At 42.0% G+C, this 14,685-nt stretch overlaps 1 protein-coding gene across 1 annotated transcript; it reads left to right on the top strand.

Annotated features, from left to right (window-relative positions):
* The first annotated feature begins 5,753 nt into the window (after window positions 1-5,753).
* On the top strand, window positions 5,754-12,290 carry LOC147611371 (kinesin-like protein KIN-5D). The gene is made up of 23 exons (XM_086784439.1): window positions 5,754-6,048; window positions 6,264-6,381; window positions 6,953-7,111; window positions 7,202-7,542; window positions 7,677-7,815; window positions 7,935-8,032; window positions 8,148-8,304; window positions 8,397-8,466; window positions 8,561-8,637; window positions 8,785-8,838; window positions 8,926-9,006; window positions 9,107-9,218; window positions 9,313-9,399; window positions 9,518-9,693; window positions 9,793-9,954; window positions 10,057-10,164; window positions 10,266-10,424; window positions 10,514-10,597; window positions 10,679-10,884; window positions 10,972-11,073; window positions 11,162-11,271; window positions 11,374-11,525; window positions 11,627-12,290. Exons 1-23 carry the CDS (start codon window positions 5,954-5,956, stop codon window positions 11,870-11,872), a joined length of 3,093 nt encoding a protein of 1,030 aa, XP_086640565.1. The 5' UTR covers window positions 5,754-5,953; the 3' UTR covers window positions 11,873-12,290.
* Window positions 12,291-14,685: the final 2,395 nt, after the last annotated feature.

Here is a 14,685-nt window from a genome sequence, read left to right as displayed (position 1 = left end):
ACAAAGCATGTGTTTCCACGTAACAGATATGTGAGCAGAAATGCACTAGATGTTGTGCATTCAGATGTATGGGGTCCTACGAAGACTGTGTCTATGGGAGGCTGCAGGTACTATGTCACATTTATTGATGACCACACAAGGAAAGTGTGGGTATATTTCATGAAGGAGAAGAGTGAGGTGTTCACTCATTTTCAGAATTTCAGAGTATTGGTTGAAAAGCAAACAGGGAAATATGTAAAGTGCCTAAGGTCAGATGGAGGGGGAGAATACTTCTCCAATGAGTTCTCTGAATTTTTGAAGAAGAATGGTATTCGGAGACAGTTCACATGCAGATACACTCCGCAGCAAAATGGAGTTGCTGAGCGGAAAAACAGGCACATTGCTGAGATTGCGCGAGCATTGATGGAAGAGAAGAATATGCCGCATTGCTATTGGGCTGAGGCTGTTTCTACAGCAGTATACATCATGAACAGGACCCCAACTGCAGCCATACATGATGTAACTCCAGAGGAGAGGTTTACTGGCAGAAAACCAGATTTGTCTCATCTGAAAGTCTTTGGATGCATTGCATATGTGCATGTGCCAGATGAGCTGAGAACTAAGCTGGATCCGAAAGCTGAAAAATGTGTATTTATTGGATATTCCCTTGAGCAAAAGGGATACAGGTGTTATAACCCTGCTACACGTGAGTTGAGGGTAAGCAGGGATGTTGTATTTGATGAGATAAGCAACTGGTATGCTGCTGGAAAAGAAGCTGTTGGGGCTGATTTGAGTGGAAGTGTGGTTGCACAGAATGCAGGTCAGCAATCACAGTCTTTGAGTGGACCAGGAGAGTCCTCATCTAGTGGGTCTGTTGATAGACCATGGAGTGGCAGGCTGCGTCATAATACCAGCCCTGCAAATGTGATTACTACATCACGTAAAGGAAAAGAGAAAGTGGTTGAGCCCCTTGGTATGCCTGACATTTCTGCAGGGCATTCTCATGTTGATGGAGAGTCTAGTGGCTCAGATATGAGCCTTGATGAGGAGCTTGGGATCCCAGCTATGAGAACACCTGGTGTAAAGAAGGCTATGGAAGCCATGAATGAAAAGCTGCGAAGATCTGGGAGAGTGAAAAATCCTGTGCAGAGATTTACCTATGATGGTTATGTGGCACATCACTATGCATATATGGCAAAGGTTGTGCAGGTTGTTGAGCCCACATGCATTGATGAGGCTGTTGGAAATGTGTGTTGGGAGAAAGCTATGGATGAGGAGATGGATGCACTATATGGAAATGAAACTTGGGATTTAGTGCAATTGCCAGAAGGCAAGAAAGCCATTGGATGCAAGTGGGTGTACAAAGTTAAACATAACAGTGATGGAAGCATAAACAGGTACAAGGCTAGATTGGTAGCCAAAGGATATGCGCAGACATATGGGATTGATTATGAGGAAACTTTTAGCCCAGTTGCCAAGATGGCAACGGTGAGAGTTGTGATAGCAGTGGCTGCGTCAAAGCAATGGTCTTTACATCAAATGGATGTAAAGAATGCATTCTTGCATGGGGATTTGCAAGAAGAGGTGTATATGTTGCAGCCACCTGGTTATGAGGATGTGGGTCACCCCGAGCATGTTTGCAGGTTGAAGAAAGCCTTGTATGGCTTAAAGCACGCACCAAGAGCATGGTCTGACAAGATTTCTGAATATCTTGTCACTATTGGCTTTCATGTAGCCAATGCAGATTTCTCGTTGTATGTGAGACATGGTGATAGAGGGGTTGTGCTTGTTGTCATCTATGTAGATGACTTGATCATTACGGGGGACCATGATGCAGAGATCTTTGATGTAAAGATCTTGCTTAGACAGAAGTTCGAGATGAAGGATCTGGGGGAGCTCAGATATTTCTTGGGCATTGAGGTGATTAGGTCACCACATGGTATTGGATTACTGCAGAGACAGTATGGCTTGGACATGTTGTCCAAGTATGGTATGACAGGCTGTAAGCCTATTTCTGTGCCATTGGATCAGAATGGCAAGTTGAGTGCAGATTCAGGAGAGATCTTGGAGGATCCTACTATGTACAGGAGCATAGTAGGAAGTTTGATCTACATGACGATCACCAGACCAGATTTGAGCTATGCTGTTGGGTTGGTGAGTCAGTTTATGCAGGTTCCACGGAAACCGCATTTGGATGCAGTGAGACGCATACTGAGGTATGTGAAGTCTACCTTGCATTGTGGACTATTCTATGAGACTGGGACAGAGATATGTGTACATGGGTACACAGATGCTGATTGGGCTGGTAGTATCTCAGATAGAAGATCTACCAGTGGATTCATGTTTTCTTTGGGGAGTGCTGCTGTGACTTGGAGCAGTAAGAAGCAGCCTACGGTTGCTCTATCGAGTACGGAGGCCGAGTACAGAGGAGCTGCTATGGCAGCATGTGAGGTAGCTTGGTTGAGAAAGCTACTTGCAGATTTGGGTCTATCAGTGGATAGACAAGTTGTCATTTTCTGTGACAACATTAGCAGTATACAGTTGGCCAGGAACCCAGTCTTTCATGCTCGTACGAAGCACATAGAGGTCCACTACCACTTCGTCAGAGAGAAGGTCTTGGCAAGAGACCTTGACCTTGTTTATGTCAGCACAGAGGATCAGGTAGCTGACATCTTCACCAAAGCATTGGGTACAGAGAAGCTCCGCAGATTCAGGGCTTCGCTTGGTGTACATGAGATGGAGTTGAGCTCGAGGGGGAGTGTTGAGATATCGAGCTCTAGTGAGGCGGTGGACACTGATGACCCGCCTGGGGGATAGGCCCCGCACTTACACCACACTGGCATGGTTGGTGAGATCTTGGGTGATATGCGGCCAGTGGGATGACAGGCTGTGTGACAGCCACTCTAGAGACTGGCATAGTTATAGCGCCAGCTCATTTAGTCGGGTTCACACTATAGAGAACCCGTGTATGTATTGGTTGAGTACCTTCATATTGTGTGTACTCTTATTTTGTATATGGTGTGTTGAGTGTTGAGTAGAGAAGAAGAAGATTTTCAGCCTCTCACCTTGTGTGTTCTCTATTAGGGTTTTGTGAGTGTGTGTGTGTGCTTGCAAGAGCTCAAGCTCTCTTCCCCCCTGCATCTTTTCACTATCAATGTCCACTGAATCTAATCGAGATGGATGCTAGTAGATCACTGATGACGAAGGAACCTATAAAGTGTATGAAAAATGGTAGAGTGTAGATTGTGGAAATAGAAATCGATGATAATGTTGACAATACTGTTGAAGCTATTGATGAGATGAGCTCGAAGATGCGATGTTGAAGATGATGATACGGCCCTCTCTACACACCCAATGCTTCTGTCAATGTAGAAAACCAAAAATTGAATAGAGAGTTTGAATTGATGTCTGTGGAAACCTTACAGTATGTGAATGAGCCTTGAAACGAGCCCAAAACTCCTCAAAAAATAACATAACACTATAGGGTATACCTTCTCCACCTAAGAGGATAGCTCAATTAGAGACAATCAAAAGAGTAGCTTAAGGAAAAGATGACAAGGGGGTGAGAGCCAAGAGAACCTACTCTAATATCAATGTTAGAGTAGAGATCAAAGCAGCAACACACACACATAGATGTAACAAGTAAGGAGAGATAAGTAGGAGCATAACACTCAAAGTAGATTGGTGAGAATGAGTGAAGCACAAGTGGAGTGACATGATAAGGTCACTTACACACACTCATAAGAGTGTGTACATATGCTTGGGAAAAAAAACCTGCTAAAGAGGGAAAACGCGTCCTAGCCCATTACTAGCTTATGTCCACAAATCACTACCATATAAATGACTACACCTACAAGGTTAGATAAAAGAAGGTTTTATAGAACTTATTCACATGAGGATGCCTCATGTGAATATTCTTATAATTGAAACATTGAAAGATCCCAAATGTATAAACAAGGCTTTTTAAGAAAGGGTATTTTATGTATACCACTAGCCTTTTCATTTCTTAGATATCACGAATCCAACCATTCACAACAATTGACTTGACATGACACCTCAACAGTGGTTGATTGATCAAAAAAGCACTTATAATGTTGCTTACATAATAATAATTAAGAAGTACAATATCTATTGCAATGTTTGAAAAAGAATAATAATTAATAAGGACAATATCTATTGCAATGTTTGAAAAAGAATAAGAATAAGCCAAAGTTTGTGATTTTTATATTCTTTGTTGTAGTGTTGCATATGAGAAAAAAAAGAATCATTATTTTCCGATCCATTTTGAGTAGGTGGATGTATAAACAAATAATCTAAATTTTATTACTACTCAGATAGCACCTGTGAAGCATCACCTCTTCAACTCTTTCATTGCATGTCTCATCGAAAAATCAACGTCAAAACAATTGAACAAAGCTTGTTTCTAGCCATAGGTTAATTTCTTTTTGAAGGCAATGTAGAAGAGATGTCCTCTTCCATCCCTCTCTTGTTGGAAGGTCTCAATATGGTTTCCAAACAATTGATGCTTAAGGTTAATTCATGTCTATTTGGTTGCAAAGTAGTCGTGAAATGAAAACGAGCCTTCAATTTTTAGAAAAATGTAAATGTGGTTGCACAATCTTATCAAAGTAAGCATATTCCCACATGGCACTCATATATATATATATATATATATATATATATATATATATATATATATATATATATATATATATATATATATATATATATATATATATATGTAGTTGATTTTCCAACCCTCAAAGCAAAGTGATTCTCTCGTTACTATGGATTTTCTTTGCAAACACGTGATAGGTCACAATTGATGAAGAGACAAATGTGTGCAAGTGATGTAGATACATGGTAGTTTCAATGTGAAAGGTCAATCGTGGATCACGTTCTAAGTGGCTAAATTAGGTGTGCACTAATCATGTTCTAATTATGGATCATGTTCTAAGTGGCTGAATCAAGTGTGCACTAACATAATTGTGAGCATTGATGCCATGGCTATAGTGATTGCTATGTTAGGGATGTGGTAGAGTAGACCCTAGCCATGTGGGAAGTTGTAATGAATAATGAGTGTGGAGGGTTTTGATGGAGAGAGAAGAAAATATTGGTGGTGTGAGGAAAAGCATGGAGGCGGTGGGTAAAGGTGAGAGAAATAAATACTTGCATGGTGGTGTGAGGGTTGGAAAGGAGAAAGACACTGGGTAAAAAACAAGGTCATGGGTATCATGGGAGTAATGTGTGGGTAGGAAAAAATGCAACAAAGCTACAAAGGCGGAAGGGGAGAGGGAGAGGGAGAAGTGCACAGTTACAATAGAGACACGGCAATGAACATTTATACCACAGTGGGGCCTCAGGTATATGTTGGTGCTATACACTTCAAAGTGTGAATGCATTGTGGATGATGAGCTCAGAGTTCCCTTTTCATGATCAAGACATGTCATTTTTTGGTGACACTGCATTTCTAACCGTGAAGACAAGCGTCTCTCTATGAGCGAGGAGATGGATGGGCAAGATTGCATGTGTGCTCATGTAGTGGGCATTTCCACCCGTGATGTACATAGCGCAAAGGGCGACTGCTAGGACATATGTACATAGCGCAAAGGGTGACCGTTAGGACATAGGAGTGAGTAATGTAATGACACACGAGAGACCAAAAATGGGGAGGGCACATTTACATCAAAGAGGGGAGGGCATATTTACATCAAAGATGGGGAGGGTACATTTACACCAAAGACAAGGAATGATGGGTGCCTTCTTGGGCTCCTTGGATGGCCAGCTAGGTAAGCAAAATGAACATTGCACTTTTGAACTGTTGACCCGGGTGACGAGGTGGGCAAAAGGGTCGCGTTCCTTCTCTCTACTATTGCTTTCTCGTGCAGCAAGCTACAGCCAGCACTCTCCGCCATAGCCGAGCTTCCTCAAAGAACCTGCATTGAAGCATCTGTATGGTTTCTTCTTCACAGCCATGCCGTCCCCTCTCTTTCCTGCAAGCCCCGCCCACTCTGTAGCTTCAAAGGAGAAAGATAAAGGCGTGAACGTGCAGGTTCTTCTTCGCTGCAGGTGCATTTTCCCCTACATTTCTGTGTGGAGATAGGTCGATCTAGGGTTTCCATCAATATACAGGGTTTTTAGGATTCCACATTGGTTTGCCAGTGTTCTTTTCCTAGTATTTGCAGGATTCTACAGTGTTTTTCGTAGGGTTTTGTAGATTTTCTAGGGTTTTCAGGTTTATGCACTAGAATGGGGTTTTTGAAACTTTCTTCCTCCCCTTACAGGCCTTTCAATGAGGAGGAGCTCCGCATCAACGCTCCGCAAGTTATTCTCTGCAACGAAGCCCGGCGCGAAGTCACTGTAGGCACGAAGCTCATCGATCGGACATTCACTTTTGACAAGGCAAGCGAGATTTCTTTTCCATAGCTGCAGCGGTCTCCTTTGTGCACAACTTCACTTTCTTCAATGGCTTTGATCACACCAATCTTCGAAGCTGCAATGCTCTCCTTTGTGCACAACTTCATCTTCAATGGCTTTGATCACACCGCCCTCAATCTTCGAATCCTGTACGGCAAAGTGTCTAATGCTGCATAGCCATGTGGGATTTCTACCTGGAATTGTACTCCAGGTCTAGGGGTATGTGTATGACCATATGGGAGGCGTATATGTATTGCATCCGCCCTCAATCCTCAAATGATTACAGCCTAGCATCCAATGCTGAATGGTGGATCATCACTCTCTTCAGTTGGCAGTGGGAGTGCCACCGACCGGACGGCTGGCATCAGATCCTCTGAAGCCTCACTTACACACTGTACAGCTACTGCTGTTTGAATTTCCATAGCCTCTTGGCTATCGGAAAAATTAGTCTTCACATAATCAATTTGTTAAATGAGAACTCGCCATTAGGTTACCATGTTTGAACGATTAAACCTTCTGAAAGGTTAGCTGATGACATGCTCATATATGTTCTCAGGTTTTTGGCCAACAAGCTCAACAGAAAGATCTTTATGACCAGGCCATATCCCCGATTGTAAATGAAGTGCTTGAAGGCTTCAACTGCACCATTTTCGCCTATGGACAGACTGGAACTGGCAAGACATACACGATGGAAGGGGCCGCAAGGAAATCAAAGGTATGTTTTTGACACAAAGTGAAAATTTTCCATCTTGAGCAATTAGCAGCACAAAACGTATGCTCTAAATTCAGCATTTTTCTAAATCAGAGTGCAGGAGAGCTCCCTGCTGATGCTGGAGTCATTCCTCGGGCTGTAGAGCAAATTTTTCACACATTAGAGAGCCAGAATGCAGAATACAGCATGAAGGTCACCTTTTTGGAGCTTTACAATGAAGAGATCACGGATCTTCTGGTCCCTGATGACATCCCAAAGTCGGTAGAGGAAAAACAACGCAAACCACTGGCTCTCATGGAAGACGGGAAAGGTGGGGTGCTGGTCAGAGGGCTGGAAGAAGAGGTGGTCTACAGTGCCAATGAGATTTTCAGCCTTCTAGAGAGGGGATCCTCAAAGCGCCGCACTGCAGAAACTCTGCTAAACAAGCAGAGCAGGTATTGTTCTTCTTTCACGTTGATGGATGATATCTCCTTGCACTCATTTGTTCTCCATAAGCAGAGCAGGTGTCAAGGTTTTGGGTACAGAAGACACCCCTTTAAAACCCTCTTTTTTGTTCTCCTTATCACAGTCGATCGCATTCAATTTTCTCTATCATTATCCACATAAAAGAGGCCAGCCTCGGAGGAGAAGAGCTCATCAAATGTGGTAGATTAAACTTAGTAGATTTGGCTGGCTCTGAGAACATTTCACGATCAGGTGCTCGAGAGGTATGCTTGCCTAGAAAGCACATAAAGGTGCACCAAATCCTTGCAAAGTACTTAAGTAGCAGAGAATGCTGAGCAACGAGGGTAACCTGTCTCCCTCCTATTAATCTACAGTTTTGCAGGGACGGGCTCGTGAAGCAGGAGAGATCAACAAGAGCTTATTAACCCTTGGTCGTGTTATCACCTCCCTTGTAGAACATTTGGGTCATGTGCCTTACAGGTAAGCAAGGCAAAGGTTGCACTTATATGCATTAGGAAAAGCTGACCTTATAACCAATAGATAACAAAGTTAATGTTCTTTATGGTGGCACACTTATCACTGTTGCCATCGACAGGGATAGCAAGCTGACAAGGCTTTTGAGGGAGTCACTGGGTGGGAAAACAAAGACTTGTATAATTGCTACTATTGGTCCTTCTTTTCACAGTCTCGACGAAACTTTGAGCACACTTGATTATGCATATCGGGCCAAGAGCATTAAGAACAGGCCTGAGGTTTTCACTGTTGCCATTACTTGCTCTTGTATGCTTTGTTGGTTCATGGGATTCAACAGAAGCTAATGTGCTTTCCTTTGCTTCCTTGACAGTTGAACCAAAAAGTTATGAAGTCAGCTCTCATCAAGGATTTGTACATGGAAATAGAGAAGCTCAAAACAGGTTGATGTCTTGAATATCCATGGATGCTCAATTGTCTTTTAAGTTTTGGAGATGCAATCATGAAAAAGTAAGAAATTGTCTCTCGTTAACACAGAGGTGCTTGCGGCTCGTGAAAGGAATGGGATCTACCTTCCTCGTGATCGATACTTGCAAGAGGAAGCTGAGAAGAAGGTAGGATGGCTCAAAGCCATGTTTAAATTTTGGACTCATATGGTGTATGCAGGCAAGAATGTATAGCTTTGTTGATGGCAATCTTGTGTACTTATGTCTTTATATCGGTACGGCTCAACAAGTGTACATGATGTTTTTCTGCACCAGTCTATGGCAGACAAAATAGAACAGATGGACTCTGAATTACAAGCTAAAGACAAGGTTAGAGCAAGTATTTGATCTTCCGTATTAGACATCACTCTTTAATCCCTCTACTAATCAGCTCATCTCAGCTGGGTTTTGTTACAGCAACTAGAGGAAATGCAAACCTCTCTTGACTCTCAGGACCAGCTCTGTGCATACTTAAGCGCTAAACTAGAGGCAACACAGGTTGGTTGGAATAAAAATCAGGTTCTAAGCACTATGTATGATTGACTAAGTAATCGAGTTGTCACTTAAGCCATGTGATTCAACATGCCCATCACTACAGAAAAGGCTTGAGCAAACTGAAGATGATTTGGTTGATGCCAAAGAGAAGATCAAAGAAGCTTTCTACTCTATCAAAGAAAGAGAATACATTATCAGCAAGCTACAGCAATCAGGTGTCCTCTCTCAACACACATTTACCTTCCACATTTCATAGTAACCTTTGGTGGTTTTCATTAAGGAGAGATTGTTGTATTTTTCACAATGCAGAGAATGGCCTAGTTGAAAAGGCTGTGAGTCTACAATCAGATTTGGAAAATTCTGTTAACGACATCACAGGGCTGCATCTGAAAATTGGTAATTTCTTTTGTGTCTCCACCATGAGCAAGTGTGTGTGCACATGCACGCATGCATGTGTTCATAAATCACATATAAAAGTCATGACTCGTTTTCACATGATATTTTTGTTGTGTAGATCGGAAGGATAACATAGAAACACAGAATCACAAGCTGGTGCAGGATTTCCACTCTAAGCTTGGACAACATTTAGAAGCCCTCCGAAGAACTGTTGCAAGCTCTGTTACACAACAGCAACAGCAATCCCGAAACATGCAGGAACAACTCAAATGTTTTGTGTCAAGCAAAGAGGAGGTAAATTCACTGTTGGACATACAAGCATCTATGGTGATGCGGTTCTATAAGGCAACATTTTCGGTTCTTCGTGCTGAGATTCCTTCAGGATTACTGTAGGTTTCTGAGGATTTGAAAAAGAAAGTTTCAAGCTTGAAGGACTCATATTGCTATGGGCTGAAAGGCTTATATGATATGGTTCAATTGCATGATCAAGAATCATCATCAACATTTGAAAAATTGAACACAGCAGTTTCGGGTCACTCTTCGGAACTAGAGGAGGTAAACAAAGAGTGGAGAACCAAAAGTTATATGCCAAGGTTAAGATGTGGCCGCATGAAATAGGATACTAAGACCCAGTTGGCTTGTTTCTCTTACCAATAGCTGCTTTCAGCAGCTGTTTCAGAAGCAGAAGTGCTGCTTAAAGATCTTCAAACAGCTCTCCACAACCAAGAGAGTGAAATCACAGGATTCACCCAGCAACTGCAGCAGGTTGTCACATACTTGCAAATAATGTCCTCCATAAGTGCTCTCATTGCTGCTGTTCCCAGCTGTTCTATATTAAGCTTGGTTTTCCTTTTGAAGGGATACAGGGAGCTTTGCAAAATATTGAAGCCTCGAGGGCCATATCTCATGTGACAATCGAGTTCTTTGTGAATCTAGAGAGGAGCACCACGGAGTTATGCCAGTCTCTTTATCAAAGCCATCAAACCCAGCAAGAATGCCTTGACAAGCTGGAGGAAACATATCAAGTTGGTAACAGTTCCTTGTAGATTCCCCCACCTTTGAGTATTCTGTTTTGGCTTCTTGTGATTTTAAGTTTGTTTCATACAATTGACAGGATTGTTCCAAAAAGGAGGAAGAGCAATTGATTCAGAAGATTTCAGAGATGTTGGCAGCTACAACTGCCAGGAAATCAGAGTTGGTAAGTGGTGGTAATCTGGCATTATTTGGATTCACTCCATTTCCATTCAACTATGAGTTACATTTGGTATGAAACCTGTAGGTGCGCTCAAAACTGAAGCATTTGCGTGATACTGGAGATAAGGACTTCAACGAGATGGAACATGGGATGCTGGACATGCATTCTATTTCATCTAAGGCTCGAATCAAGTGGCAAGGCTATATGGGTCAGGCTGAAGCTGACTACGCTGAGCATTCTGCTGGATTATCTGCGAAGGATTCTCAGTTGCAAGGACTTATTCAGGAATGGTATGGGGTTCATGTCACAGGTTCATTAGATTTCCAAGGGCAATACGTACTAATGGCTTGATGGCAATTTCTACTGCCATTTCACAGTGTCAAGGGCACCAAAGCAGCAGGAGACAAGTGGAGAGGAGCCCAAGAGTTGTTGCGGCAGCTCGAGAGGAACAACCTTGTTCAAGTGGATTCCATTGTCAAGTGATTGTCTCATTTGATACCTCCTGATATTCGTATAGTTTTGCGGATACCAAAGCGTCTTAACACGAGCAATTCTTTGATCCTGCAGGGAAGGGCTGTGCAATAATGAGCTTCTGTTAACAAAATTCAAAGAGTCAAATGTGTCCATTGGTTCCGGCATTGAGAATGGCTATGCTAAAGTTTTGGAGTCCATAGAAGGTAAATTTTACTTGCAAGGGTGGTGCTTTTTTGGTTGCTTTGAGAATCTTATGGTGGATGCCCTAAGCACATTCGATGTCTCAAACTTTCTTTTGATTGTAGGTTCCCTCAAAAATGACAGAGATGCAGGGACAGCAGCTCTGTCTAGCTGCTCCAGCCAATCATCTGCTTTGATGGAACTTCAGACTTCTCACCATTCTAGCACATTAGACATTGAAGGCCTTGCAGAGAGGTGCTTCAATAAAGAGTACATGGTAGGCAATACCCTGGACACTGTTGTCAGGCCAGCATTTTCTTATAGAGCTGAACTGTTTTCCTTGAAAGATTTACCAAATTAGGTTTTCTTCTTTTTCAGGAAGATACACCAACATGCACGACACCCAGGAAGAGGGCCATTGAGGTACCCAGTCAAGCCTCCATTGATGGTCTGCGAGCCCCCCACTTTGAGAAGATGCTTCTGGAGTTTCAAGAGGCAAACCACTTTTTGATGTGTGAGAAAAGTGGAGGGCAGAAAAACCTCATAAGAGAGACCAAGATCCCAATCTTTGCAGACTCTTCGCTGCTTAAGGATGGACGGGTGCCTCTCACAACTGTGAACTAAGCCAAGGCTATATAACGTTGTGCAAAGATCCCAATCTAGGCAGACTCTTCCCTGCTTAGGGATGGGCGGGTGCCTCTCACAACTGTGATCTAAGCCAAGGCTGTATAGTGTGGTGCTTTTGTTTATGAGATTGTTTCCTGCCATTCATTCATTTCTTAAGACTTGGAGTCACGGATGACTTACTATATACCTATGAAGTGCTTGATGCAAAAGGAAGCCTTCAGCTATTCCTTGCTACAGCCAGTCAAACCAAGGTCTCAAATCATGGTTCAGAGGGCAGAGCCAGGTTTCCATGAGGACTTGTATACAAGGCATACTACTAAGAATATTTACTGTCCTTCAAAATTGAAGGTTTCATCGTGTTGTACTATACCAAACTACACATATAATGCAGTTAACAGTTTTTTAGAGTTTTCTGTAATTTTTACAGCTGTTGCTCTGTTCAGTAATTTTTACAGCTGTTGCTCTGTTCAGTAATTTGTATCTAATATGTTTAAAAAATATTACCCTTTATTTGGTTTATTTTCGCATCTAAAACACTCCATGCATTATTTTTTTTCCTTTCAAGACCAGCATCCTCCTCTCCATGGAAATCAAATTGTAAATTTAATGGTGTGTCGATAGTGGCAAGCCTTTTTTTCATGTGGTGAAACCCCTTTCTGAGCCTACTGCTAATCTAGAAAAGGCTTATTTCTGCCAAAGCTTTTGTATTTCTGCACTTTGGAAACATTAAAGCTTTTAGGAATCACGGAATTGACCTCAGGATATGCAATCTTGCAGGTAGATGGTGACCATCTTTCTTCAAACTTGGAGACTGAGGCCCATTCCATTTCACCAAGGATTCCAGAAGGCCATGGAGCTACACATCAGCCATGTGACAAACAGGCACCAATTGATCTCCTTTGACTGGCCCATTGCACCCAAATGAATGCCTTTCTTCTCTTCCCGGATTAAATCTCTGTTGGGAATCTTGCCCAATTACCAACTACCACAGGAGTAACTTGATTCTCAAAAAAGTTTACATGAAGCATGTATTTGCCTCATCTCTGTATATGGGTTGATCCACCAACCTAGGAACAAGAGTTCAAGGCCAGCAAGACCTCCACAGGGTTGGTGCTTGTGATGCCTAATCTTCCCCCAAACTTCGTTAACTTTTCTATTATCAATCTAGGCCCAAATTTACAATGCCGGGCTACAGTAAGAGACCTAATTAACGTTAATATAACACAATGAGCCAGTGCACTAGATATGGAGGTCATGAGGGGCACACAGTGGGGTAGATGCTATTGGTTTGTTGGGTTCATGTGACAAGTAATGGTGAAAGATGAAGGTCATGAGGGTGAAACATTGGGGTGAGTGCTGGGTTCATGTGACAAGAAGTAATGGTGAAGGATGGAGGTGATGAGGATTGGGGTGACTGCTGGGTTCATGTGACAGGTAATGGTGAAAGATGGGAGGTCATGAGGGACACATTGGACTAATTGGTTCATGTGACAAGTAATGGTGAAAGATGGAGGTGATGAGGGACAGATTGGGGTGACTGCTGGGTTCATGTGACAGGTAATGGTGAAAGATGGGAGGTCATGATGGACACATTGGGTTAAGTGCTATTGTTTATAGGGTTCATGTGTCAAGTAATGGTGAAAGATGGGGAATTGTCAAAAAAGTAACTAAGGTGGCTGAGCTTTCTCCATCTACTCAACAAGAAAGTGTCCGAGATATGGTTGATTAGGCAAGAATTGCTGTCAAAAAAGTACATGGATGATGGAGGGCACAGCTCTCACCTGCATCCAATCACCTATCATCCCATTAACTTTATAATGACTTCTTGCTGCCTGTGATTGTTTTTCCAAAAAACAAGAAAAACAAAATAAAGTTCAACCTTCAAACAACAAATTAATTGATTAATGCTTTAACAACAAACAATTGATTAATGCTTTAACAACAAATCAATTGATTAATGCTTGTTTGACACCTCATTAATCCATGTAAACCAAAAACAGGCTCCAAGAGCATCACAAAGTCAAGAATGTTTTGACATTTTTGCAATCACCCCACACACAACTGAGTTTTTCTTAGGGCTAATTAAAAAAACACTGTTAAATTACAGGGTCAAGGCATGCATTCAATCTCACAAGGTAAGTTTAATAGAAATATGGGAAATTACATGTGGATTGGCTTGGTTTTTGGGCAAGGTAAAACAAAAAGCAAGCGATGAGGAAAGCATAAAAGCACAAGGATTAATCGTGGCGTGATTAGATTAGCATGTCTTAAAAGGCCACAGTCCAAGATAAGCCTCGACACCTACCAGTACAGTGCCTTCGGTCGGCTGCGGGTGTCCCATTGCCTTCAATAAGCCCATTGTCTTAAAAAACCCATGCTGGTCCAACGCTTTGTGAATTGTATTATAATCACTTGTAATCAAATCAAATGGTGTGATAATCTATCTATTAACCATAGACAACCAAGGCACAAGGTTTGGTGAGAAAAAAGAAATCTTCGATTTTTAGAAAATAAGAGGAAAAAATTCCTTACATTCACCTTTTTGTATTAAAAAAGAAATCCTAGATTTTAAAAAAATAAGAGAAAAAAATCCCTTTGTGATGCCGCTTCCATGGGATTCCCCAATTCCTCCATTGACCCTTTGTATTCCGATTGATCCTTTGTATTCAGATTGACCCTTTGGCAATATTTGTACTTAGATTTGCCTGATTCTTTCATTCTCATCACATTGTAAAATGCAACATCATCTCAGTGTGCATGGACCACCTTGGAAAAAGCACGGAACTCAAAAATTAGCTTGAAGATTCAAT

Source organism: Cibotium barometz, chromosome 47 (assembly GCF_041138505.1).
Source record: "Cibotium barometz isolate CiBa-2024 chromosome 47, ASM4113850v1, whole genome shotgun sequence".
Classification (NCBI taxonomy): domain Eukaryota; kingdom Viridiplantae; phylum Streptophyta; class Polypodiopsida; order Cyatheales; family Cibotiaceae; genus Cibotium; species Cibotium barometz.
Note: the sequence above shows the minus strand (reverse complement) of the source record. Positions and strands in the feature narration are given on the sequence as shown.

What these genes read in the sequence shown, in the direction of transcription:
- LOC147611371 (XM_086784439.1), top strand. Translation starts at nt 5,954, where the DNA reads ATGCCGTCCCCTCTCTTTCCTGCAAGCCCCGCCCACTCTGTAGCTTCA. An exon ending in CACGATCAGGTGCTCGAGAG is followed by an intron (nt 7,816 to 7,934) that starts GTATGCTTGCCT and finishes ACAGTTTTGCAG; the next exon opens with GGACGGGCTCGTGAAGCAGG. An exon ending in GCATTAAGAACAGGCCTGAG is followed by an intron (nt 8,305 to 8,396) that starts GTTTTCACTGTT and finishes CTTCCTTGACAG; the next exon opens with TTGAACCAAAAAGTTATGAA.